This window comes from Leptodactylus fuscus, chromosome 9 (genome assembly GCF_031893055.1).
Source record: "Leptodactylus fuscus isolate aLepFus1 chromosome 9, aLepFus1.hap2, whole genome shotgun sequence".
NCBI classification, from domain to species: Eukaryota; Metazoa; Chordata; class Amphibia; order Anura; family Leptodactylidae; genus Leptodactylus; species Leptodactylus fuscus.
Genome location: NC_134273.1, coordinates 49,633,421 through 49,659,276, shown reverse-complemented (window position 1 = coordinate 49,659,276; position 25,856 = coordinate 49,633,421). Strand labels below are relative to the sequence as shown.

At 48.1% G+C, this 25,856-nt stretch overlaps 2 protein-coding genes across 2 annotated transcripts in view; both read left to right on the top strand.

Annotated features, from left to right (window-relative positions):
• Positions 1–343, top strand: part of SLC25A38 (solute carrier family 25 member 38) — a 44,595-nt gene extending 44,252 nt beyond the window's left edge. The window contains exon 6 of the mRNA XM_075286362.1: positions 11–343. Within this exon, the coding sequence (XP_075142463.1) occupies positions 11–133 (123 nt within the window). The 3' untranslated portion in view covers positions 134–343. The remainder of the gene's footprint in view (positions 1–10) is intronic.
• Positions 344–7,169: 6,826 nt separating this feature from the next.
• Positions 7,170–23,983, top strand: FMC1 (formation of mitochondrial complex V assembly factor 1). Its single transcript, XM_075287697.1, has 2 exons — positions 7,170–7,390; positions 23,711–23,983. Exons 1-2 carry the CDS (start codon positions 7,259–7,261, stop codon positions 23,912–23,914), a joined length of 336 nt encoding a protein of 111 aa, XP_075143798.1. The 5' UTR covers positions 7,170–7,258; the 3' UTR covers positions 23,915–23,983.
• The last annotated feature ends 1,873 nt before the right edge of the window (positions 23,984–25,856 follow it).

The window sequence follows — 25,856 nt, the reverse complement described above, 5'->3', positions numbered from 1 at the left end:
TCTGTTCTAGAATCATGGATTGCCTGGATTTTTCCGTGGAGGCATACCTCGAGCCTTACGCAGAACTCTGATGGCAGCAATGGCATGGACAGTATATGAACAAATGATGAACAAAATGGGACTTAAATCTTGAACAAGCACTGAGACCAGCATTACCCAAAAGAGAGTACAATTAACTGGATATTTGGATTATAACCAGACCACATACTTGAAGGATATGAACATAAGCTGGGAAATAAAGATGGTTTTCAACAATCATTACAATAAAACCTATGGTAATGCCAGAAGTGATAGACTCTAACTTTCCTTTTATCATATAAAAAATAAACATTATTTTATTGCCTTGTCTGTGAAAATTCTAATTATTAAATCTCATGTTACTTGCACATGGTGAATTCTAAAAAAAAAAGGGGGGGTATAAAATTGCTTTTTTGGTCACTTCTTTTCCAAAGAAAAGGTGATCAAAAACTAATGTGTACCCTAAAATGGTACCCATAAAAATGAGTTTGTCCCACAACAAAAACAACAGGACTTCGCACAGGTCAATTGGGAATTAAGGAAAAAAAAAAAAAAAAGTAATGACTCTCAGAATATAAAGCTCAAAGCAAATAAAGAAATGATTTAACATAAACAATATACAGTAAACTGCAGTTTAAAATCCAGAAACCAAAAAGTCATTATCCCTAGTTCTAGAGATACAACATCAACAGTATGCTAGAGTACAGAACAAATATCACTGAGAAAAGTATCAGCATACCATATATACCCGAGTATAAGCCGACTTTTCCAGCACATTTTTCTTGCTGAAAAAGCTCTCCTTGGCTTATACATGAGTCAGGGTCCACGGAGCACAGAAAACTGGAAGGGGGAGGTCCTTTAGTGCTACTGCTCTGTGGGTGGCTTGTCATGAGGTCACGTGACTGTGATGTCATCAAAGGTCCTGTAGCCACTGGTATGTAACATCTGCAGATAAGGTTGAGACTAAATCCTAGTAGCTCCTCCCACACCAGAGTCCGACCACATGGTCATGACGTCATCAGAGGTCCTTTAGCACACTAGGATTTAGCATCTACCCTACAGATGAGTCGCCAGGATTCATTGTGTCTTATGGAAGATGTCTGTTGTATGGAGGAGAGGAAGCTCGAGTAACGTGACACACACAAGGACCTTCCTTTAGTTACTCTGCCTATTCAATGTCAGGCATTTAGGGTTATTAATTTAGTTTCAGTAACTTCATGTGCCTCATATTAATAACAGTTAACCCCATCATGTCCCTAATATTAACCCCTGTGTGCCCCATATAAGGGTTACTAATATGTGAGACACATGATGGTACTAATGAAGGACCTTAATTATGAAGATATCTAATTATTACCTCCATATGTCCCACACATCAGTAACTCTTATGTGAGGCACAAGAGGGGTTAATGTGAGGGACATGATGGGGTCAATTGCTATTACTATGAGGCACGACCAGGCTTTTTATCTTAAATGGAGGATTCCCCCCTCGGCTTATACTCAAGTCAATCAGTTTTCCCATTTTTTTGCGGTAAAATTAGGAGTCTCGGCTTATATTTGGGTCGGCTTATACTCAAGTATGACGCTGGGTTCACACCTGCGTTCATGTCTCCGTACTATGGTTTCCGTCTTCTGCATGGCAGAAGACGGAAACCATAGACCGGGTCTGGCCGTGCGCGGCGGTGAGCGTTTTAGGCTCTCCGCCACGAAACCGGATTTTTTTTATCCGGACACAGAGTAGTGCATGTCCGACTCTGTGTCCGGATTATAAAACCCGGTTTCGCGGCGGAGAGCGCAAAACGCTCACTGCCGCGCACGGCCGGACAGCTTTCTCACCCATTCAAATGAATGGGTGAGAAAGTCTCCTGCAGGTTTCCGTCTCCTGCCTCTGTTTTATGCAGGAAACGGAAACCTGCAATAAGGACCGAACAACGCAGATGTGAACGAGCCCTATACGGTATATTGAAAATGTAAAAGACTTTCCAGTATCTGTGGTGTCCTATATCAGAGCCTACATATTTTTGAACATTACATTCAATATTATGTCCCATGATAAATCTACTTCATCTACAAAAAAAAATTCTCGTTGTGTAACATGTCCTGTGTTTTTTTTTTAAATTTATATTAGACCTGAATATTTTTACCATTTTGATCCATTACAATTCTTTTACATGTTTTATGAGGGCTACTAGGGAAAGTGTGATACTGCTATGGATTACCTGGACATCAGAACCTTACCTAAATTGCTTAATCTGGGACCATGTATACATCTGTTATTGGGAACAAGCTTCAGAACAGTGAATTGTCCCAGATTAATTTTTGGGTATCATTTGTACAAGGTCTTTTGTACATTACACGTAGAGGCCGCTGTAGGTTATTATACGATCAGGGATCTATGGCATGAATGGAGAGGGGGACACGCTTTCTGAACAAGGTACCATCAATCCTCCCCAGTTACCCAGTGGTTCAAGCTTACTACATTGCTTCTTAAAGTATGTCATTGGTCAATGGGGATGTATGAAGAGTTCTCTTCATACACGGCGGATGCCAGCTGTATAATACCACCACGACCAGCTGGGATCGGTGCAGACATCGTAGTTTTGAATACTTTAGATGCCATGGTTAAACGAAACCGCAGCATCTAAAGTCCACAGGAGCTATGGGCATAGCTATCTTTTATCGACTGCCACCCTCCAGAACGTCATCGGAAGGGTAGGGATCGGTTGCCATAATAGCCGGGAGCCTGAAGACTCCCAGGCTCGTCACTGCCATAGGCATTGAAGGGGCCATTCTACTACTGAGTTTAGGGGCACGGAGGTGGCCATTGCATAACTGTTAGCGAATGCTGAAAACAAAGCATTATTTTATAGACCTTTATATCCACCTTATTGCAACAGTGAACAATGCCTCACATATTTCACCCCTTCCCACCGCAGGCATTTTCATTTTTCACTCTCCTCCTTCTAAACCCCATAACTTTATTTTTTCGCTCTCAAAGCCATATGAGGTCTTAATGTTTGCGGGACAATTTTTTCTGCATATTGCTACCATTTATTATTCTGTATTAGCTGGAAAAAAAATTCTGAATGGGGTGGGTTTGAAGAAAAAGTGCATTTGTGTGACTTTCTTCCAGGTTTCATTTTTACGGTGTTCACTGAGCAGCCAAAATGACATCACCTATAGTCTATGTTTCGGCACGATTCTGAGGATACCAAATTTATATGGTATATTTTAAACCCTTAACAAAAATCCAAAACTTTTTTTCTAAAAGTCGCCATATTCTGACACCTGTAACTTTATGTACAGGGATGTATAGGGTGTCTTTTTTTGCGGGACCAGGTATACTTTTCAGTTATACTATTTTGGGGAATTGCTATTGCTTTAATCACTTTTTATTCAAATTTTTATCAGTGAAAAAATGGCGGTTTGGCTGACTTTTTTTTTCCCACTACAGTGTTTACCGTACAAGAAAAATATTTTTATAGATTTGGAGAGCTGGTCTTTTTGGACATGTGTTTCACAGTATTTAAGTACGTTTATATATGTTTTAGAGAAAGGAGGTGATTTGAATTTTTAATCCTTTTTAGTTTTTTGGGTTTTAGTTTTTTTTCATATGCATTTATTACACCCCAGGGGGTCTGATCACTAATGCAATGCATTAAAATGCATATAGTAATTCTATTGCAGGCTACAGAGCAGCCTGCAACAGAAAGTGTAGAATGACAGGGCGGCACAAGGCTCCCGGCTGTCATAGAAATGGGACACAAGCTTCGGAGTTTGCTCCGGGTGCTTGTGATCCCCGAGGAAATGGCGGAGCCCAGGCGCCGCCAGTAAAATGGTGCCTCGGTCAGCTTTCACCGAGGCGCCAGAGAGGGGTCAATGCCCATAATTGGTGTGGGCATTAATTGCAGGCATTAGTGCCCGGTGTCTACTGTACAAAACAGCAGACCACCAGTGGCTATGGCGGCCGCCATCTTTAGATACCCGGTATCTAGTACGGCAGATGTCGGGAAGGGGTTAAAGGGAGTCTATCATTAGAAAATCACCTTTTGAACTAATGGCACATTGGAATAGCCTTTAAAGAGGCTATTCTACTCCTACCTTCCATTCTCTACTTCTCCCTGCCATTTCTGTAAAAATCTGTTTATTGCGATATGCAACTTACACTCACAGTGCACTGGGGTTTTCCTCCTGTGCTCTAACTACCCCCGAGTCATAACCTCTCACCCACCACTTAGTTACTTCTGTTAACACCCCTCCATCTTCTCCCGATCGTCAGCCTTGCGTAGGCATCTGACGCCATGCCATACGCCGATCGCACATGCTCTGCCAACATTTTCCAGTGGTCTGTTACATGCTCATGCAACAGACTGCCACAAAATGGCGCCCTCACATACAGCCAGCACCCCCACTCCTCCAGCGTCCTCACATACAGCCAGCACCCCCCACTCCTCCAGCGTCCTCGCATACAGCCAGCACTCCTCCAGCATCCTCACATACAGTCAGCACCCCCCCACTCCTCCAGCGTCCTCACATACAGCCAGCACCCCCCACTCCTCCAGCGTCCTCACATACAGCCAGCACCCCCACTCCTCCAGCATCCTCACATACAGCCAGCACCCCCCACTCCTCCAGCGTCCTCGCATACAGCCAGCACCTCCACTCCTCACATACAGCCAGCACCCCCACTCCTCCAGCATCCTCACATACAGCCAGCACCCCCCACTCCTCCAGCGTCCTCGCATACAGCCAGCACCCCCCACTCCTCCAGCGTCCTCACATACAGCCAGCATCCTCACTCCTCCAGCGTCCTCACATACAGCCAGCACCCCCACTCCTCCAGCGTCCTCACATACAGCCTTCACCCCCTTGCCACTCCTCCAGCGTCCTCGCATACAGCCAGCACCCCACTCCTCCAGCGTCCTCACATACAGCCAGCACCCCCACTCCTCCAGCGTCCTCACATACAGCCAGCACCCCCACTCCTCCAGCGTCCTCACATACAGCCAGCACCCCCACTCCTCCAGCGCCCTCACATACAGCCAGCACCCCCACTCCTCCAGCGCCCTCACATACAGCCAGCACCCCCACTCCTCCAGCGCCCTCACATACAGCCAGCACCCCCCACTCCTCCAGCGTCCTCACATACAGCCAGCACCCCCACTCCTCCAGCGCCCTCACATACAGCCAGCACCCCCCACTCCTCCAGCGTCCTCACATACAGCCAGCACCCCCCACTCCTCCAGCGTCCTCACATACAGCCAGCACCCCCCACTCCTCCAGCGTCCTCGCATACAGCCAGCACCCCCCACTCCTCCAGAATCCTCACATACAGCCAGCACCCCCCCCACACTCCTCCAGCGTCCTCGCATACAGCCAGCACCCCCCACTCCTCCAGCGTCCTCGCATACAGCCAGCACCCCCACTCCTCCAGCATCCTCACATACAGTCAGCACCCCCACTCCTCCAGCGTCCTCGCATACAGCCAGCACTCCTCCAGCATCCTCACATACAGTCAGCACCCCCCCACTCCTCCAGCGTCCTCACATACAGCCAGCACCCCCACTCCTCCAGTGTCCTCGCATACAGCCAGCACCCCCACTCCTCCAGCGTCCTCACATACAGCCAGCACCCCCCACTCCTCCAGCGTCCTCACATACAGCCAGCACCCCCCACTCCTCCAGCGTCCTCACATACAGCCAGCACCCCCACTCCTCCAGTGTCCTCGCATACAGCCAGCACCCCCACTCCTCCAGCGTCCTCACATACAGCCAGCACCCCCCACTCCTCCAGCGTCCTCACATACAGCCAGCACCCCCACTCCTCCAGTGTCCTCGCATACAGCCAGCACCCCCACTCCTCCAGCGTCCTCACATACAGCCAGCACCCCCCACTCCTCCAGCGTCCTCACATACAGCCAGCACCCCCCACTCCTCCAGCGTCCTCACATACAGCCAGCACCCCCACTCCTCCAGCGCCCTCACATACAGCCAGCACCCCCCACTCCTCCAGAGTCCTCACATACAGCCAGCACCCCCACTCCTCCATTGTCCTCGCATACAGCCAGCACCCCCACTCCTCCAGCGTCCTCGCATACAGCCAGCACCCCCACTCCTCCAGCGTCCTCACATACAGCCAGCACCCCCACTCCTCCAGCGTCCTCACATACAGCCAGCACCCCCACTCCTCCAGCGTCCTCACATACAGCCAGCACCCCCACTCCTCCAGCGTCCTCACATACAGCCAGCACTCCCACTCCTTCAGCGCCCTCACATACAGCCAGCACCCCCACTCCTCCAGCGTCCTCACATACAGCCAGGACCCCCACTCCTCCAGCACCCTCACATACAGCCAGCACCCCCACTCCTCCAGCGTCCTCACATACAGCCAGGACCCCCACTCCTCCAGCGCCCTCACATACAGCCAGCACCCCCACTCCTCCAGCGTCCTCACATACAGCCAGCACCCCCACTCCTCCAGCGTCCTCACATACAGCCAGCACCCCCACTCCTCCAGCGCCCTCACATACAGCCAGCACCCCCCACTCCTCCAGAGTCCTCACATACAGCCAGCACCCCCACTCCTCCAGTGTCCTCGCATACAGCCAGGACCCCCACTCCTCCAGTGCCCTCACATACAGCCAGCACCCCCACTCCTCCAGCGTCCTCACATACAGCCAGCACCCCCACTCCTCCAGTGTCCTCACATACAGCCAGCACCCCCACTCCTCACATACAGCCAGCACCCCCACTCCTCCAGTGTCCTCACATACAGCCAGCACCCCCACTCCTCCAGTGTCCTCACATACAGCCAGCACCCCCACTCCTCGCATACAGCCAGCACTCCCACTCCTCCAGCGTCCTCGCATACAGCCAGCACCCCCACTCCTCCAGCGTCCTCGCATACAGCCAGCACCCCCACTCCTCCAGCGTCCTCACATACAGCCAGCACCCCCACTCCTCCAGCGTCCTCGCATACAGCCAGCACCCCCACTCCGCCCTTTGCTCACACACAACCTGTCCCCCATGTCCCCCTCTTACTCTCTTCTCTACTGCTCACCTTCTATCAGTCTCCGCACCAACAATTGGCTTTCCCTGTGAAACACTACACTGTCCTGAATCATCCAGAATAGCTCCGCCCACAAGTCTGATCACATGGTCATGACGTCATCGAGAGTCCTTTCACTCGGAAGCAGCATCTAGTGTCGTCACGACCTCACTTGTATCCTCTACCGTGTAAAATGACCTCTCTAGGAAAGCCCTTACACACGTTCCGCAGAATTTTGCAAGAGTTGCGTCTGAATTGCGGTGCGGATCGTTACAGAAAGACAATGGTATGCAAATATGTACGGGAGCAGTTCAGGAAGAACCAGGTAATCTACACAAATCTGAGTTTACAAGATGTTAATCATAATCTTTTATGTGGAGGAAAATATGTTACAAACATGCACCAAGGTGTCGTACATGCATAACCGGGCGATATATACACTTTTTCTTTCCTTTTACCAAGCTTCACTAGGTGGTATATGATTATGGGCTAGTCACTTCAGTACCGGGCCAATTTCTGATCCAGGACCAGACACATTTTAGGTTTTCTTTGAATATGTTCAAAAAAGTGGATGGTGAGGTCCTTTCCAGTGAGTTTAGTATTTAGCCATCTCACACTGTATCCATGTATGCTATAAGATAGTATATAGTCAGTGTATGAAGAGATCTGTGAGGAAAGAGAACATGTTGTATTGTTTGACGGTCCGTGACCCGGATATGTGAATCCCCTCATTGAATGTAAGGCTGCCATATAATGACATGACCATTATTCAGTGTGGTGTGAATGTAGGCTTATAATATGAGTACCGTATTCTACTTATATATAGTAGCCGCACTGCTTGTAACATCGGCAGCAGTTTTGTGAGTGAAGCCGCTGTTTTCCGGTAATATCCAGCATTCACTATATAATTGTATAGTAAACTGTGCTGAATGTATGTTAGGGCGGGTTCACACCTGCGCCCGGTCTCCGCTTTGCGGGTTTCCGTCTTCTGTCCAGTTTCTTGGGCAGAAGACGAAAACCGGCAGTCACTTTTCAAACCCATTCATTTGAATGGTTTTGCAAAGTGTCTGCCCATGAGCGTCTTCTAGTCTCTGTGGCTAATCCGTTTTTTTAACTGGACACAAAGTGAGACATGCAGGACTTGTGTCCGGTTAAAAAAAAAAAACTGCTTCGCTGCGGACACTGAATGCCAGGTTTCCATCAGGGTTTCTCAGGCACAAGACGGAAACTCACAAAGCAGAGACCAGGCGCAGGTGTGAACCCGCCCGTAGATCAGTCCTATTTTGTGTGGCCTCAGCCTAGAGTTACATGAAGGTATTAATTAAAGGGATTACAGGGACTATGATATTGATTGCTGTGATCTCTTCTGTGCTTACCAAACACAGCGCCATACACTGTATAGAGGCCGTGCTTAGTGTTGCAGCTCATCCCCATTCATTTCAATTAGATTGAACTGCAGCATGGCCATGTGACATACAGATTCTACCTGTGTAGAAGTGGAGCTCAACAGCATATTCCTAGAATACCCTTTAGGCCGGTGCCCCACGGAACGGAAACGCAGCGATTTGCCAGCAGCGGAAACGCTGCGGGAAAATTGCGGCGTTTTACAGTGCAAGTGAAGGGGATGGGATTCATGCGAAACCCATGCCCACTTTGCATAAAAAACCGTAGCATGGACATACTGCGATTTTCAAAACCGTTGCGTTTTTGAAAATCGCAGCATGTCAGTTTTATCTACGGAAACACCAACAGCTTTCCCGTAGATATAATGGAAACAGAAAGTCCGTGGAGGAAAACTCTGCAAACTTCCTGTTGAAAGCGCTGCGGAAAGAACCGCAGTGCGTTCACGTGGTGGTTCTTTCCGCAGAATTTTTGCGCTGCAGAAACGCAATGTGGGGCCTTTGTTGCAGTTTTTTGAGCCAAAGCCAGAAGTGGATTGTGCAAAAGGTAGAAGTATAACAACTTCCTATAAATTTCCCATTCCTCTTGTAGCCATTCTTGGCTTTGGCTCAAAAAACTGCAACAAAATCTGCAACAAAAAAAGATAAGATCCTTTAATAGTCCCACAGTGGGGAAATTTCAGCATGTTACAGCAGCATAGTAGTACATCTGCTTCTCCCTCAGTAGCCCTGGCTGTATCTACAGGATAATACACAGTAATATATTACAGACGTAGGCACACATATGCTGAAAAGAGAAGATATACTAGGAGTCCATAGCAGCTAAGGAACAGAAGCAGAAAGAAGGAAGACTTCATAATCATTATTTTTCTGTACGGAATGATCTTCACTTGGACTGATGTAGATTATACAGCCTGGTCGCGGTTGGAAGGAAGGACCTGCGATAGCGCTCCTTCTCACACTTGGGGTGGAGCAGACGGTCACTTACAGTGCTGCCAAGTCCCATCAAGGTCCCATACATGGGGTGGGATTTGTTCTCCCGCATGGAGGTCACCACGGACAGTATCCTTCTGTTACCCACCACCTGTACTGGGTCCAGGGGGCTCCCCAGGACAGAGCTGGCCCTTCTGATCAGCCTGTCAAGTCTATTTCTGTCCCTGGTTGATATACTGCTCCCCCAGCAGGCCACACCGAAAAAGATGGCTGAAGCAACCACAGAGTTTAAGAAGGCCCTAAGAAGTGGCCCCTGGACTCTGAAGGCCCTCAGCCTCCTGAGCAGGTAGAGTCTGTTGTGACCCTTTCTGTGCAGCGCCTCCAGGTGATCAGCCCAGTCTAGTTTATTGTTGAGGAGCACACCCAGATACTTATAGGTCCTGACTATCTCAATACATGTCCCTTGGATCTCCACCGGGGTCAGAGCACTTCTCCGTTTACTAGTCCACCACCATCTCCTTGGTCTTCCCAGCATTAATCCTGAGCTGGTTCCGCTGGCACCATTCAACAAAATCCCGGTTTAAGTCTCTGTATTCCCTATCGTCGCCATCAGTGATGAGGCCTACTATAGCAGAGTCATCGGAGTACTTCTGTAAGTAACAGCTGGATGAGTTGTGCCTAAAATCAGCAGTGTACAGTGTGAAGAGAAATGTACCTTGTGGTGCCCCCGTACTACAGATCAAAGTGTCAGACACACAGTCCTGGACTCTCACATACTGAGGGCGGTTTGTCAGGTAGTCTATGATCCAGTTGGACAGGTGATGGCCCACACCACCAAGGTTCAGCTTCTCCCTCAGTAGCCCTGGCTGAATGATGTTGAAAGCAATGGAGAAGTCAAAGAACATTATTCTCACAGTGTTCCCGGGTTTCTCTGTGTGAGAGAGAGCTCTATGAAGAAGGTGGATGATGGCGTCATCCACCCCAATGCCTGGCGATATATCGGCAAACTGGAGGGGGTCCAGAGCGGAGCTCACTAGGGGGCGTAGGTGTGTCAGGACCAGTCTCTCTAGGACCTTCATCATATGGGATGTCCGTGCTACAGGACGGTAGTCATTGTAGCCCATCGGGTTGGGTTTCTTTGGGACTGGTACCACACAAGATGTTTTCAACAGTTGAGGTACCCCTCCCAACTTTAGACTCATATTGTACATGTGCGTAATAATACCACCCAGCTGGTCACTGCACATTTTAAGAACTCTTGCGCTTATTCCATCAGGTCCTCCAGCTTTGTCTGCTTTAATCCTCTCGATTTCCCTACACACCTGAGACTCCTGGAGGATCAGATAGTCAGATTGTAGTTGACTGCAGGTCGGTGCGGGTTAGGGTCTTGGTGTGTGAGGGGAGGGGGGTTGACTGACATGCTGGTGAAGGGACCGTAGGCTTGGAGTCAAATCTATTGAAGAATAGATGAAGCTCGTTACCTTCTATCTGGTGAGCTGCCGTTTGTTTGTGTCCAGATATAGCCTTAAGACTGTCCCACACCTTCTACCCTTCCCCATTTCCCCCAGACCTAAAAATTCGCTTTTTTTTCCTTGAGAAGAGTTTTAATCTCAGAGTTGATCCATGGTTTGTTATTGGAGAAACACCTCACCTTTCTAGTTGGTACCGTGCTGTCCACGCAGAAATTAATGTAGTCTGTTATGCAGTGTGCATTTCCGCAGCCTTAAGGATCTCCATAGTGGAGTTACTTAATTACTAGAGATGAGCAAACACTATTCTCTATTCAGTAATTAATAGACATGAGCAAACACTATTCGAAACAGCCGTTTCGAATAGCACACTCCCATAGAACTGAATGGACGTAGCATGCGGGGGGCTAAGCGGCCGGCTGCCGGCAAAGTCTGCATGCCGGCCGCTTCCATTCATTTCTATGGGAGCTTGCTATTCGAAACGGCTGTTTCGAATAGTGTTCGCTCATCTCTATTAATTACTGCCTCCAGACACCTCACATATTAGTAACCCTTAGGCCAGCTTCACACATACATTACAGTATGGGACACTGAAGCTGCGAGGAAGCAGGGACTCCTAAAATCATATACAGCTGGCATCCAAATGTGTCCATGTGAAACTGGCCTTAGGGTGCCATTACATATGTGGTCTTTATTCACATTAGCGCATGTGCTGTTGTTTCTACTTTGATCAAAAACACACCTATGTAATAGCAGCCCTTGTTAATGTCCGTTGATGGATGACAGCAACGAACATTAAAGGGATTCTACCACGAAAACGCAGTTTTTTCTGCTTTAGACATCGGAATAGCCTTTAGAAAGGCTATTTGTCTCTTACCTTTAGAAGTGGTCTCCGCCGCGCCGCTCCTTAGAAATACCGTTTTTTACCGGTATGCTAATGAGTTCTCCGCAACAATGAGGGTGGGCTCCAGCGCTCAAACGGCGATGGGGGCGTCCCCACTGCTGCTCAAGACCCTCTCTCCAGCTACGCCTTCTTCTTCACCTGCATCCTCCCCTTCTCTGTCGTCTTCCTTCTTTGTCAGCTCTGACACCTGCGCAATCTTGCCCTTGTGGCCTCGAAAATATGGCTGCCGGCATGCGCAGTGTCTCGCTTGCAGAGCCAACTGCGCAGGCGTTAGAGCTGACGAAAAAGGAAGACAACAGAGAAGGGGAGGATGCAGGTGAAGAAGAAGGCATTCGGTATGCAAATGAGTTCCGTATTAGGTCCAAATGAATGGGCCTAGTCGGGAGGAGGTAGTGTCTTCAAGGTGGATGTCGCGAGGTGACTCCGCCTGAAGACTGAGCATGTCTGTTATTTTTTCTGGGAGCCGGAACAAACGGCTCCCTGAAAATAGAACTGACCGGCTCCCATTGATTTCAATGGGAGCAGTTTTTTTGGTCAGGATTTTGAGGCAGATATGGCCTCAAAATCCTGCCCAAAAACCCTGTGTGAACTTACCCTAAATACACCAAGCATCAACCATAGCTTGCCATCCCCTAAAGTAACACAGCTCTAAATCCCCCCCAATTCACCAAGCACCCCACAACTCCCCCCCGCACAGTTCATCATGCACCCCACGTCTCCCCCCACAGTTCACCCTGCATCTCTACCTCCACCAGTATACCATGCACCCAGCATCTATCCTCCCACAGAACACCATGCACCCAGCAACTTCCCCCCAAAGTCAATCGTGCACCCCACATATCTCTCCTCCGACAGTCCATCGTGCACCCCGTATCTCTCACTCCATAGAACATAGTGCACCCTGCAACTCTCCCTCCACAGTACACCCTGCATCTCCCCCAACAGTCCACTATGAACCCTTCATCTCTCTCTTCCCACCGGTTCGTCCTCCCCACACTACACCCTGCACCCCACATTGTTCTCACAACACATTACACCCTGCACCCCACATATCTCCCCCAACACTCCACCCCGCACCCCACCTATCTACCCCCAACACTACATCCTGCACCTCACATCTCCTCCCCCCACACTACACCCTGCACCTTACATCTCTCCCCCACACAGTAAACCTTTACCCCACATCTCTCCCCCACACAGTAAACCTTCACACTACACCCTGCACCCCACATCTCCCTGCAAACTACACCCTGCACCCCACATCTCTCCCCCTTCATTCCACCCTGCACCCCACATCTCTACCCCAACACTACTCTGCACCCCACATCTCTCCCTCCCACACCCCACATCTCTCCCCTCAAACCCCACATCTCTTCCCCCAAATCTCTCCTTCTGGAGGAGGATATTAAACCATGGGGGGTAGCTGGAGGGGGACATGTCTGGCTCTAGTTGCCACCAGTTTAATGTCCCCCTCCAGCTGCCCCAGTTTAATTTCCCCCACCAGGAGAGGGACTTTATACTGTGGGACATTTGGAGGGAAACATTATAATGTGGAGGTGTATAATGTTAGGGTGACTGTAGGAGGATTTTACTTTGTGGGGCACATTGAAAAATGATTGAGAATGGGCAGAGTCAGCGGATAAGTGGGTGGAGCTAAATTTGCCACGGCGCGCATGGTCCTCTAGAACCATTACAATTTCTCATGTGGCCCCATGGGAAAATTAATTGCCCACCCGTTTTTGAATGTATTTAATTTTTTTTTATATCTGGGAAAATATAGACAAAATAGGAGGGAAATTGTAGCGTTCACCTTGCGTTTTTTATTTAAGGACACAAAGTGCTTTATAAAATAGTTTTTCCTCTCTGTTACGGTAGTTTTCATTTTGTATGGTGTCGTCGGGGGTGGGGCTATAACCTTTAGTAACGGCATTTTATTGCTGTATTATTTTATATTTTTTTTAAAACTTTTCTCATTTTTATTTTCATTTTTTTCAAATTGTGTCCCCATAAGGTCACAATAGACCTTTGGGGACATCTGATCACTTTTTTTGTTGTATTGGACAACAGCCCCTACAACAGGGGCTGTTACATTTAGCTCCAATTGCAGGAAGAATGCAGCCTTCTGCACGGTTGTATATACATCTTATAAAGCTGCTCTGGGTCCTGTAGGACCCAACAGCTCTTGTAAGACGCTGAGTCCGGCGGATCACGTGACCGACTGGTCAGACGCACCCATAGCTGTGTATACACAGCGATCAAGGAGGCAGGGAAAACCTGAGGAAATGTAGGGAGGTGCAGCATTATGGAGAGCCTTGTGGATGAAGGTGATAACTTTAGATTTTATTCTACAATGAACAGGAAGCCAGTGTAGTGACTGGCACAGGGCAGAGGCATCGCTGTAGCATCTGGACTGATAGATGAGCCTGGCTGCTGCATTCAGAATAGATTGTAGAGGGGAGAGTTTAGTAAGGGGAAGACCGATTAGTAAGGTCAAGGTGAAAATGACAATAATCAATTTTTATTGAGAATTTTTTCAAACAAGAAATAACAAACATATAAACAAAAGGGTTAAACAAGTGATGAGGGTATAACAAGCCCAAAAGGCAACAGGGGGGCCACACAGGGCCGCAGTGTAAAGTAGGCACTAGGGGGAAACCCCTTTAGGCTAAACATAGTCCTCATGGAGACAACATAAACCTAACAAGTCAAATAAAGACAAAACAAGAAAACGGGATGGAAAAAAGAGTGAGAGAAAAGAAAAAAAAGGGGAGAGAAAGATAGACAAAGCAAGACCCACGTACTAGGGACGAACACAAGTATGAAGGGGGGGGAAACAAGGGTAAGGTACAGACACAGGCGGACAGGCATCAGAGAGCAGGGAGCAGATATGGTAAGGAGATCAGGCAAATAGGGTGGAGAATAACGAGGATTCCTGAAACACCACCCACGGCCGCCAGAGGGTTTCGGACTTGGAGGAGTCGGGCAGATCCATCGCCACCAGATACTCCATTCTATGAATAAGGATAAGCTCCTGTAACCATTCCAACAGAGAGGGAGGGGTGGAGCTGTGCCAGTGGCGGGGGATAACCATTCTGGCAGCCGTGAGGAAGTGGCGCAGGAGATCGCCCTTAAGACTAGAAAGTTTGCCAGGGATAAGGGAGAGGAGAGCCAGAGTGGCCAGAAACCTTCTCGTACAGGGAGAACATAGACATCCAGAAGGGCTGAATCTCTCCACAATCCCACAAAATATGCAAGATAAAACCCTCGGCAGCACCACAGCGCCATCACCGGTCAGAGACCGCAGGGTAAATTTTATGGAGGAGGGTGGGGCAGCGATACCATCGGGTCAGTAGTTTAAATTTTTTCTCCTGAGCACTACAGGATAAGAGCAGCTTGTGCTAGAGCAGAAAACAGCGATCCCAATTAGCGGCAGACAGATCCGTTCCTAAGTCAGACTCCCAAGCTCTAATATAAGGGGGGTGGGCCCGGGCCAGCAGCAGTCAGCAGGATATCGCAGAGAAGGGAGAGAGCACGAGGGGGGGAGTAGTCCCCTTCAACAGATTCTCCAGGGACGTGAGGGGAGAGGAGAGGACATAGTGTAACGAGTATTTGCGCCAGAAATCAGAGAGCTGATGATATTCAAGCCAAGAAAGAGTGAAGTCCGGGCTAACAGATTGCAATTGGGTGAACGAAGGGAGAGAGGGGGAGAAGCCCGTAATGGAACCAAGGCAGACATACCCAGAAGCATACCAACCCAGAAAGCGACGGGCGGAAACACCCGGCAGAAACATGGGATTTCTAAACAACGGGCTCAGGGGACCTGGGACCCTCGCCAACGCGGCTGAACGGCAAAGGCCAAAACGATAGAAAGTGAGAAGCCAACTGGGAGGAGCAGATGGAAGCTAGGCGCAGATGTGAAGGTATCCAAGGGACGGAAGGAAGGTGGGAGGAAGTAAGAGAAGCCTTCAGGGAAACCCATTGCTTATAACTATATCTATAGCGCCAGTCCAGGTGGCGAAGGAGAACCATCGCACGAAAATAAAGGAAGGGATCCGGTATAGGATCCCATAAGAGCCGTGGGTGGGAGAGTGGTATGTATAGTCCCGACCTTGGGGATTAAGGACTCTCCAGACATCTACCAAGCGATGGGAGAGCAGTGAGGCCTTAAGCTTTCGGAGTTGGGCAGGGGCATTGGGGGAGGGAGTCATCCGATGGGTCAAGAACAAAGTTAGTCACCCCCCAGGACCACCACCCCCTCACAAAAGTCCGCCAGTTTGTTCAGAAGGGAACTACAGTAAACTATCTGCCGCTGGTTGGGAAGGTAGCACCCCACTACAGTTAAAACAGAGCTGCCAATACATAGCTTCAAGAAAACGTACCTGCCCTCCGGATCAATAACCGAACCCATTACTTCACATTGGAGAGAGCGATGAATGGCTATGGAGACCCCCTTTGATTTAGCGGACAGGTTGGCGCTGTGGTACCATGTCGGATAATAGCGGTTGCGGATCGCAGGGATATGGTCCTTCCGGAAGTGCGTCTCCTGTAAAATCAAAATGAGAGAATGAGACTGGTAGAGGATTTGGTTTCTCTTCTGGGGTGTGTTGAGACCCCTAGCGTTAAGGGAGCAAAAAGTGACCGAGGCCATCCTAGGACAGGTCTCAGAAGAGGGGACAGAGGGAAACAGACAAACGGGGGAGACAGAAACAAAAGGAGAACCTAACACGAGGTCGAGAAACAGCAAACAGAAGAAGAGATAGAGATAAAAAGTGAGAGGAAAGAACATGCAAAACAAATACCACTAGGTGGGGGAGGAGAGACCTCCCTGGAAAAAGTGGGGAGCGGTGACAAACTCACCAGAAATCGCGCTACACACGCGAGGACCCCGGGGGGAGAAAAGCCAAGCAAAAAAGAAGGTGGCTCCCCCCGAAGACCCCGTGCCACAGAAGACCATTAAATAATCATCAGTACAACGCACCAACAACTGGCCAGGTCTAGAGTGAGGAGGAAGAAAATAATTGTGAAGACATTAGTAGACCAGACAATAATAAACCAAACAAACGAACCAGTAGGGCCAGTTCAAGGTGGGGGGCCTCTCGCCTGGAGGTACACGGATCTGGGAACCTGGAACGGGGCACTGGAGGGGTTGGGTTCTCCGCGGCAGAACTGGACGCGGGTAGGTAGCAGAGGCGCCGGCCAACTGGGAATGTCCACGGGAGGTAGGTGGAGGGCCAACATGAAGGCCGGGATCTCGTCCGGATGGTGCAGAGTGAGAAGGCAGCCATCTCTCCGAACTTGCAGGCGGAACGGGAAGCTCCAGGAATAAGAAATGTTGTTACGCACCAGGACATCAAGGAGAGGTTTCAAGGCCTTCCGCTTAGCCAGCGTAATACGGGAAAGGTCAGGCAGGAGCTGGATCGGGCGGTCTTGGAAGAGAACCTGGTCTGAGTCTCTGGCCTTTCGCATAATCCGCTCCTTAAGTTGGTAGCGATGGACTCGACAGATAACATCACGCGGATTGCCCAGGGCCCTATGGGCATAGTCTAATTCCAGGGGAGAGTCCGGCGGGACGCCCAGCAGGGAGTTGAAGATAGAACAAAGGGTCAAATCCAGATGCCTCGGGTCAACTGATTCCGGGAGGACCTGACTCGGATATTGTTACGCCTGTTGCGATTTTCCAAGTCATCCAAAGCATCAGAGGTGTTGTAAGCCCATCACGAGCCTGCAGGACCTTGGCGTGAGAGTCCAATACAACAGAGGTGGAAGAGGACGAGGCCTCGACCGCAGACACACAGTGTTCCAGGCGCTTGACAGAGGAGGAAACAGCAGCTAATTCGGCTTTATATGATTGCTCCAGTCTCAGTACGTAAGATTCCATGTCAGCCTTGGTCGGGATAGCACTGATAGTAGAACTGAGGCGACGTAATTCACTAAGGGCATCACCCAGAGGAGCCACAGGGCCGGAAGAGTCCAGGATAGCATGACGGGAGGTTGGAGAAGAACCCAGGGGCTGACTGCCAGGGGGAGCAACAGGGGGGCCCAAGGAGCATGCAGGCAAGGGGACGGGGTTAAAATAAAGGTTGAAAAAGGTGCACTAAAATATAACTTTTATTGGTAAACTTAAAAGCCTAATAACCACACGATAAAATGGTCAAACATATATAGGGCAATTAGGATCTGTGTGTGAATGCTGTCTGAATTGCTCAAACAAACAAACTGGTGTGAATCCCTGATTGGTTAGGTTGGGTCCCTCCGGACTTCTATCTCAATATTAATTCTATTTGCAGAACCTAAACTGAGGGGAACCCCTACACCTCCTTTATAGGATTCTCACACAAAAAACAAAGCATTCCTATACTGGATCCTAATTGCCCTATATATGTTTGACCATTTTATCGTGTGGTTATTAGGCTTTTAAGTTTACCAATAAAAGTTATATTTTAGTGCACCTTTTTCAACCTTTATTTTGATTCACTTTGGTGCATAACTTCATACAAAACAAAAAAAAATTTTTTCAAGGGGACGGGGTTAGTAGCAGGCCATGACAAGGAAGACCGTGGGGGTTGCACAGGTGGGGTGTCCAGGGAAGTAGAAGACTGGGCCAGGGGAACAGGGGAGCTCAGGTCCCTATGAGATGGAGCCAGTATGGGAGAGGCAGAGAGAGAGGGCCAGTTCATGTCTGAGGCCAGGATAGGGGCCTGATGAAAGGGAGAGGCAGACCCCAGATCCCTGCTGCTAGTACCTGGAGGAGAGGCTGTCGGCGGAGTGCACAGGAGGGAGGCTTGCTGGGCCGGCAGGAGCGGGCTGGAGGCCAGGGAGCTTGATGAAGAGCCGTCCAGGGGCCCCTGCTGTGAGGAGGCTGAAGCAGCATCGCTGTTATGTGAGCCCTGTTGGTCCGGACACGTGGCGGGCGCCATCTTGGATGGCCCGTCAGCAGCAGCAGCGGAGCCGAAAAGTCTATGTAGCGCCACTCCCGGAGTCAGGGGAGACGGTGTGGACGAGGAGCGGGCAGGACCCTTCCTGGATCTGCCCATGGAACTCGTGTTTGGCAGCCGGTCAGTGCGGCAAGAGGCACGGGGAAGCTGTCGGGTGGGAGCCGAGGTGAAGTGCGGCTGCACAGAAACATTGCCAGGCCATGCCTGTTAGGAGTATTTAGGTTCATTGCTTTCTATTTTTTTTACCTGGGGAGTTTTTGGCTGCGCGGTGTCCGGGGTGGCATTCTGGCGCTGCGGGGTTGTCCTGTCGTGGGTATTGGTGCACACCTTCTGACTTGCACGCGCGCACTGTTGGTAGGCAGCTTTATTTCCTGGTTGATTAGTCTGTTCTCCCATTTGCACCTGGGAGGAGTGGTCTCTACTCTGTATTTAAACCCATGCCTCCCATGGTTCTGTGCTGAGTGCCTCTTTTACAGTGCTAGGCCTTAGCAGGAGGTTATCTGAGATATAGGAAGTTCTGTGGTTGGTTTTTGGGAGGATTGGGTTAACTAGTTGGTGTGTTAGTTTTCCCTTCTGTGTTCACCAATCCTACCTCTGTGTGTAATTGACTGTGTGAGTGAATTGCCTTATCCTTTGATTTCTACTCCATTTTCCTGTGTTTGTTTCCTAGTGTAAGGTACCTTCCCATATTGGTGTAGGGGAATCCGTTCCCACATTTTTCCTGTGTGCTGCTTGTGTTGTTAGTCAGCGCACACCCTTGTCCGTCCGTGTCAGTAGCAGCTTCCCTTCTTCGTTAGGGGTGACCCCCTTTAGTCTCCAGTCCCTAGAGATCTTATAGGGCATTCCTTCTCCCACTTCCATCTAGGCCTACGGTTTCAGTGAGAGAGGAGCCGTCGGGGTCAGGCTTAGCCTGAGAACAGCCGACCCACACCCGTGAGGCAGGGACCGGGATAGCTAGATGGAGTAGTGCAGGGCGAGATTCCCTACTGCTGTTCCTTAGCCCCGTTGCAGCTACCTGGACTGACATAACAACGCCCCCCAATAAGTGTCTTTAATGTATCTCTGGTAAGGAAAGAGCGTATTCTGGAGATGTTTTTGAGGTGGAGGTGACATGAGCGTGCGAGGGATTCAATATGGGGGGTGAAGGAAAGGTCTGAGTCAAATATAACTCCGAGACAGCTTGCATGCTGCTTAGGAGTTATAGTAAGGCCTGAGACTGAAAAAGAGGACCACTGAGGACCCAGAACATCACAGCTGGAAAAGAAGAGAGTTGAGCAGCAAGACATTGGAGCATCGGGGACAGACCAGTATGGTTTTTCGTTTCTTTTTTGTTTTTTAATTTTTTTCTCCTCCCCTGACCTAGTTAAAAATATTATTTTAGCATGGACAACCTCCATAAGCTTCATGCATTTGCTATTTCAGTGTGCTATCCTGGTATTTCCTGGATGGCACGTTTACCCATTAATTTAAATGGGTCCAATGGGTCTACTGTGTACCACGGGTCCTTGTGTGGGCCTAGAATCTGCGCCACAAAACTCAGAACATGTTCTATTCTGCTGTGTGTTTGCGGCACAGACACAGTTATAGCCATACAGACACAGAAAACAATGGACGTCACACGGATATAATGCAAGTGATGTTCGTATTTGCAAAACAGCTACTTAGCCACCCAATGGTTTTTTGTTTGTTTGGGGTTTTTTTGCTGATCCACAAATACAGATGAAAGACTGGTGCAATGACAGGTTTTGCGGAAATACATCAATGTGAAGACACATTGATGACACATGGACCTGAAAAATTGAACATTTAGCCATATTTTGTGGACCACAAATTACTTGCAGTTGTGTGCATGATGTCTGATGCTACATTCACACTAATGAAGCATGTTCTTTACTTTGGTCAGCAGTTACACACTGAGCCCGGACGACCCCATTGACTATAATGGGAGTCAGTCGGTTGTCCGTTGTTTTTAAACTAAAACTGGCAGAGGAAAAAGTCTTCCATTCAGGACCTTTGGTGATTTTTGATGGAGTCTCAAACGTAGACTCTGGCGCGGATGTAAATGAAGCATGCCTGACTGCTTCTCCATTCAGACTCTTCCTAGTCGCGGTTTTGTGGTTGGAAGCAGTGGGGTACTTCACTGGGGTAGGATTAAGTTTCTGGTAATTGGTGGGAGCCCAACTGAAATTAGTGCACGAGGAAGGGGACATATCTCCTAAAATTGTCAAGTGACAAGGTGCAGTAGTAGGTGCAGTGTTGTCCTTATGTGCTTGGATTTGAAACTAATAAAAGATGAGCACTTACAGGGGTTTTTCTATGATGCATTGCCACTCTTACTGCTCACCCCTTCTCTCTTGCTAAATATTGGCCAAGTACTCTTATACAGTTGCACAGATGATAAATGGAAGTACAGTTATAGCCATATCTTCCTAATTTTATTTTTTTGAGGCTGAAAAACTAGCCAAAAACTGTGTGACCATAGAATTGAAATTCTATGTTGGCATGTTAAAGGGTACTTGAGTTTTCATGACAAGTTGAAATATGTGCAGAGTCGGAGCAGACCGTTTTATATAAAGCTGGATTCACACGTGTTGGAGACTCCTTGCAGAAAAGTTCTGCAAGGAGGACTTTGTTTTCACTGAACAAGTGGAGAAAATGTCTGTGGGGTCCGTGGTATCTAGGGGTAACTAGTTTTTAAGCAGACCAAAATGACGAAAATCTGATTACTAATGTGAAACTAATATAAGCCTTCATGCATCATGTCCTACCAGTTTTTCTGCTGGTAATAATCACATTATGTCTGACACACATTTTACATTTCTCTGTCAGGCAGGGGTCATGTGCAGTAAAGAGCAATCTGCCCCTCTGCCTAATGTAATCAGTTCTGCATTCTGCCATGAGTAAACTTTACAACTAGCCGAGAAAATCCCAAGTAGTCATAATATAGGAGATCTAGGAACACTAGACTGTACGTAAAGGGCAAATACATGCAGCAAAGCAGCTAAAACACTAGAAAAAATAACAATCTGAGCAAGTCAGTAAAGCCACTTGCTGTTTACAGATGGGATATTAGTCATACACAAGCAGCCAGAAGTAGATACAAGTAAGCTTTGCAGAATCTTCATTCCGTTGCACAGAGTAACAGTTTACTAGGTATGCAGGCTGTATGGAGAACCAACCACTCCACTCACTGTGATTCTTCTTGTTTCTGTTATATGTAAAGACGTAATTCCCTGGTAACAAAGGAAGAAGGGAGACACCTAGAGGCAGGAACTTTGAGAGAGGTTTTTCACTCATATAGCAGCAACATTTTTAATCAAAGTGCATTACGTTTTGGTTCAAAATTACATGACCTATGAAATGAGATTAACTTGTCTGAAACATTAGTGATCAAATACTAATGTCTGCATGATTTAAAACTGGTGTTTACCTGCAAAATGTATTATTTTATAATATTTAGATACTGTGCCATAATGTGTGTGTCTGTAGAACTAGACCAGATCCTAAAATCAGCACAGACTCAAAATAAATAAAAATAAAAACCCCTGGCCCCCTAACAAAGTACAAACCTCTTACCCCAAAATAAATACAGACGAGAAAATACCTACAAACTACATACAGAGTGTAAGTAGACACTGAAAAATAGATCCAGCATGCAGGACAAATGCAGCAGACTGTGCATCATAAGAGCACATACTGAGAATTCCATCAAGTACTGTAGTACTGTACCATGTCTATATTCAGGGCATTAGTAGTAGAACTACAATGTCTATATACACTATATGGACTAAGTACCAGTATTAGGACGCACCGCTAAACAATCCATCAGGTACCTATGCATAGTCATAAGGGCTTAGGCTTCCAAAATCATAGATGAGCAGCTGACTGTACCCACTTCTTGGTGTATGGTGCTGCTTAGGTCATCTATCGTGGCCTGCCCTTTTTTACTGCCTGTTTTGATTTAATAATGCTACTGCCCCAGAGACAGTGGAGGATACAAAGAATTGGTGCTATGGTGGTGGGGAGGCGGTAACATAATCATAGAAGCTGTGTTTTGTTAGGCTCCGATTCAAAGGAGTAACGGGCCGTTCATTCTGACACGTAAACACGTGTCAGAGTGAGCGCTGTAAAACAGAATCCCATTGGCTTCAATGGGTGCCGTCTTACGCTCGCTACACATTGAAATCAATGGGAGGCTTTTTAACCCATTGATTTCAATGTGTAGCATGCGTAAGACGGCACCCATTAAAGTCAATGGGATTTTGTTTTACAGCGCTCACTCTGACACGTGTTTACATGTCAGAATGAGCGGCGCGTTACTCCGTGGAAACGGAACCTTAGTGATCTGGTTTTATGGCCTTGATAGTCTGTTCTCTGCAGCTAAGCTAAAAGGTAACTGAATCTGCTTTTGTTGCACAATCTGGCCCTGCTTAGTAGAGCTTGTTCAACTGGTAAGTCTAACTTCTGATGCCTCCATTTTGTCACATACCACCAACTCCTGAACCTCCTCCGACTCTTTCACAAAAGACTGACAGCCTCAGTCATCTAGAAGCAGTAAACACCTATAATTCATTAAAAAGGCAGTGATTGAAATCCTATTAAAGTGTTCGTATGAAAGAAACAAGAGCAGATACTGAGAATTGCAACCGGCAAACAGAACAAGAGAAATAGTACTATTGAATAGTTGCGTTTCATATATATATATATATATATATATATATATATGAATATACCATGGCTATATTCAGGGCAGTAGACTGGTTGTCACATCTAATTGATTATACAAAGGTAACCGTATAAAAGTGTTAAAAATAGTTATTTTTATTTTGAAGCCAGAGTTAGTAACCTTTTCCAACTTTAGCCAAAATTGGTCTTAACGCCAACTTCTTAGCCCTGTTTCTCACATGAGAGAGAGATATAGGATTATATGCATAGGATTGAAGTATGGTGTAAGTTTTGCACATTTGAATTTTGTTATTTAAATATTGTAATATGCCTTCGCAGGTAACCAGTGAAAAGCTGTGCTTAGCCCACCAAGAGCTACATTTCCAAGCATCTACATATTTATGTCTTCTGCAAAGCGTGAGGAACCATGTTATCTTTCACGCAGAATATCATGGCAAAGGAGAACGTTCTGTTGAAGAGGCGGCTGGACTTGTGGGTCTTATGGTACCACAACAACCTGGTGGAAAGGGCTGGGAGAGGTGAATTGCTGTTAGCGAGAAACTCTTTCAAATCATAAACTGTAGCCAAATTGTTCTTATTAGCTAAATAAAAGATCTTTCTATTTCAGTGTTTCTTTTTTATTTTTTATTTTTTTTTTTTTTTTTTTTAATAGTACTTACTGCTATGGGTTATCCAGGTAAAAAAAAAAAAAATTTTAATCAGGCTGCAGGAGGTAAAAAAAACAAACAAACAAAAAACCTCACTTTTCCCTGGTGGCGTTTTGATAAGCATTTGATCGGCTCTGTTGTTGTCTTCTGGCGTTTTCTACTGCAGACTTTCTGCTTCAATCCTATTAATATTATAAATGTGAAATGTTTGTGGGTTTGGATGTTCGGATGTTTGGCGGTCAATCACACAAAACTCACTCCACCGATTTGGCTCAAATTTTCCACAAACATAGTTAATACACCCGATTGCGCAATAGGCTACTTTTCAATACAATAACCCACATACATTTTCCACACGACCCCCGCAAAAAACAAACTGACATCACCATCTCTGCAATCTCACACACTTTGGACCATAGCAAGCCCCTAAACTTCACATTACCCTCTACAGCAGGGGTCTCAAACTCAACTCAGCATGTGGGCCGCAGAGCAAGATCCCAGCCAGTCGGCGGGCCGCACCGCGGCAAATTTAGCTCCACCCACTTTTATGTTGACTCCGCCCATTCATTTTTCATGTGCCCCCACACTGTATAATCCTCCTACAGTCACCCGTAAACTATATGTCCCCCCTCCATCTTTCCCCCAGTTACATATACACCCTTCATCTGCCCCAAGATTCATGTCCCCCCATCTCTGCCCTCAGATTCATGTCCCCCCATCTCTGCCCCCAGATTCATGTCCCCCCATCTCTGCCCCCAGATTCATGTCCCTCCATTTCTGCCCCAGTGTCATGCCGTTCTCCCCCCTCCCTTTGTCTGCCCCCAGTGTCATGAGCCCCTTCATTCCACCTCAATGTTTAAAGAGGACCTTCCACCATTTTGCCCACAGGCAGTTCTATATACTGCCGGAAAGCTGACAGTGCGCTGAGTTCAGCACACTGTCGGCTTTCCCGATGTGGGCCCAGTGTGAAGAGCTTACGGTCCGGTACCGTAGCTCTTCTATGGTCAGAAAAGCGTCTCTGACGCTCAGTCAGAGACGTCCTTCTTCACAGCACAGCCAATCGCGCTGTGCTGTGAGAGCCGGGAGGAACGCCCCCTCCCTCTGCTCGCAGTACTCGTCCATAGACGAGCATTATCAAGGAGGGAAGGGGCGTTCCTCCCGGCTCTCACAGCACAGCGCGATTGGCTGTGCTGTGAAGAAGGACGTCTCTGACTGAGTGTCAGAGACGCTCTTCTGACCATAGAAGAGCTACGGTACCGGACCGTAAGCTCTTCACACTGGGCCCACATCGGGAAAGCCGACAGTGTGCTGAACTCAGCGCACTGTCAGCTTTCCGGCAGTATATAAAACTGCCTGTGGGCGAAATGGTGAAACGTCCGGATTCAACTTGGATCCGGCGTCCCTAGGCTTGTGCGGGCCGCACAAAATTGTTCGGGGGGCCGCGAGTTTGAGACCCCTGCTCTACAGTCTAGCCCCTAACCCCACACACCCACATTCACCTATACTTTCCCACTTTCACCCTCACCTTCACCATACTGCAGGAGCCTACCTCTGTCACTCTCCGGATCAGCCATCTTTGCTGACCTCCACCGCCAGGAGGATCCGCGGCACCGCCCACCACACTACTACATTATCTTGACAGGAGCATGCGCACTTTGCACACATAAACAACGTGTTACCAGCACACCACCATTTTGCCACTCCACCTTAGGCCGCAGCACCCGAAAGACTGGCTCCAGACCGCTACAGTACCCGACGCCACTATCACCTTCCTGCTGTTTCCTCTGCAGGATCCATCCACCAGACCGACACTGGTA

What these genes read in the sequence shown, in the direction of transcription:
- FMC1 (XM_075287697.1), top strand. Translation starts at nt 7,259, where the DNA reads ATGACCTCTCTAGGAAAGCCCTTACACACGTTCCGCAGAATTTTGCAA. An exon ending in AGCAGTTCAGGAAGAACCAG is followed by an intron (nt 7,391 to 23,710) that starts GTAATCTACACA and finishes ATGCCTTCGCAG; the next exon opens with GTAACCAGTGAAAAGCTGTG.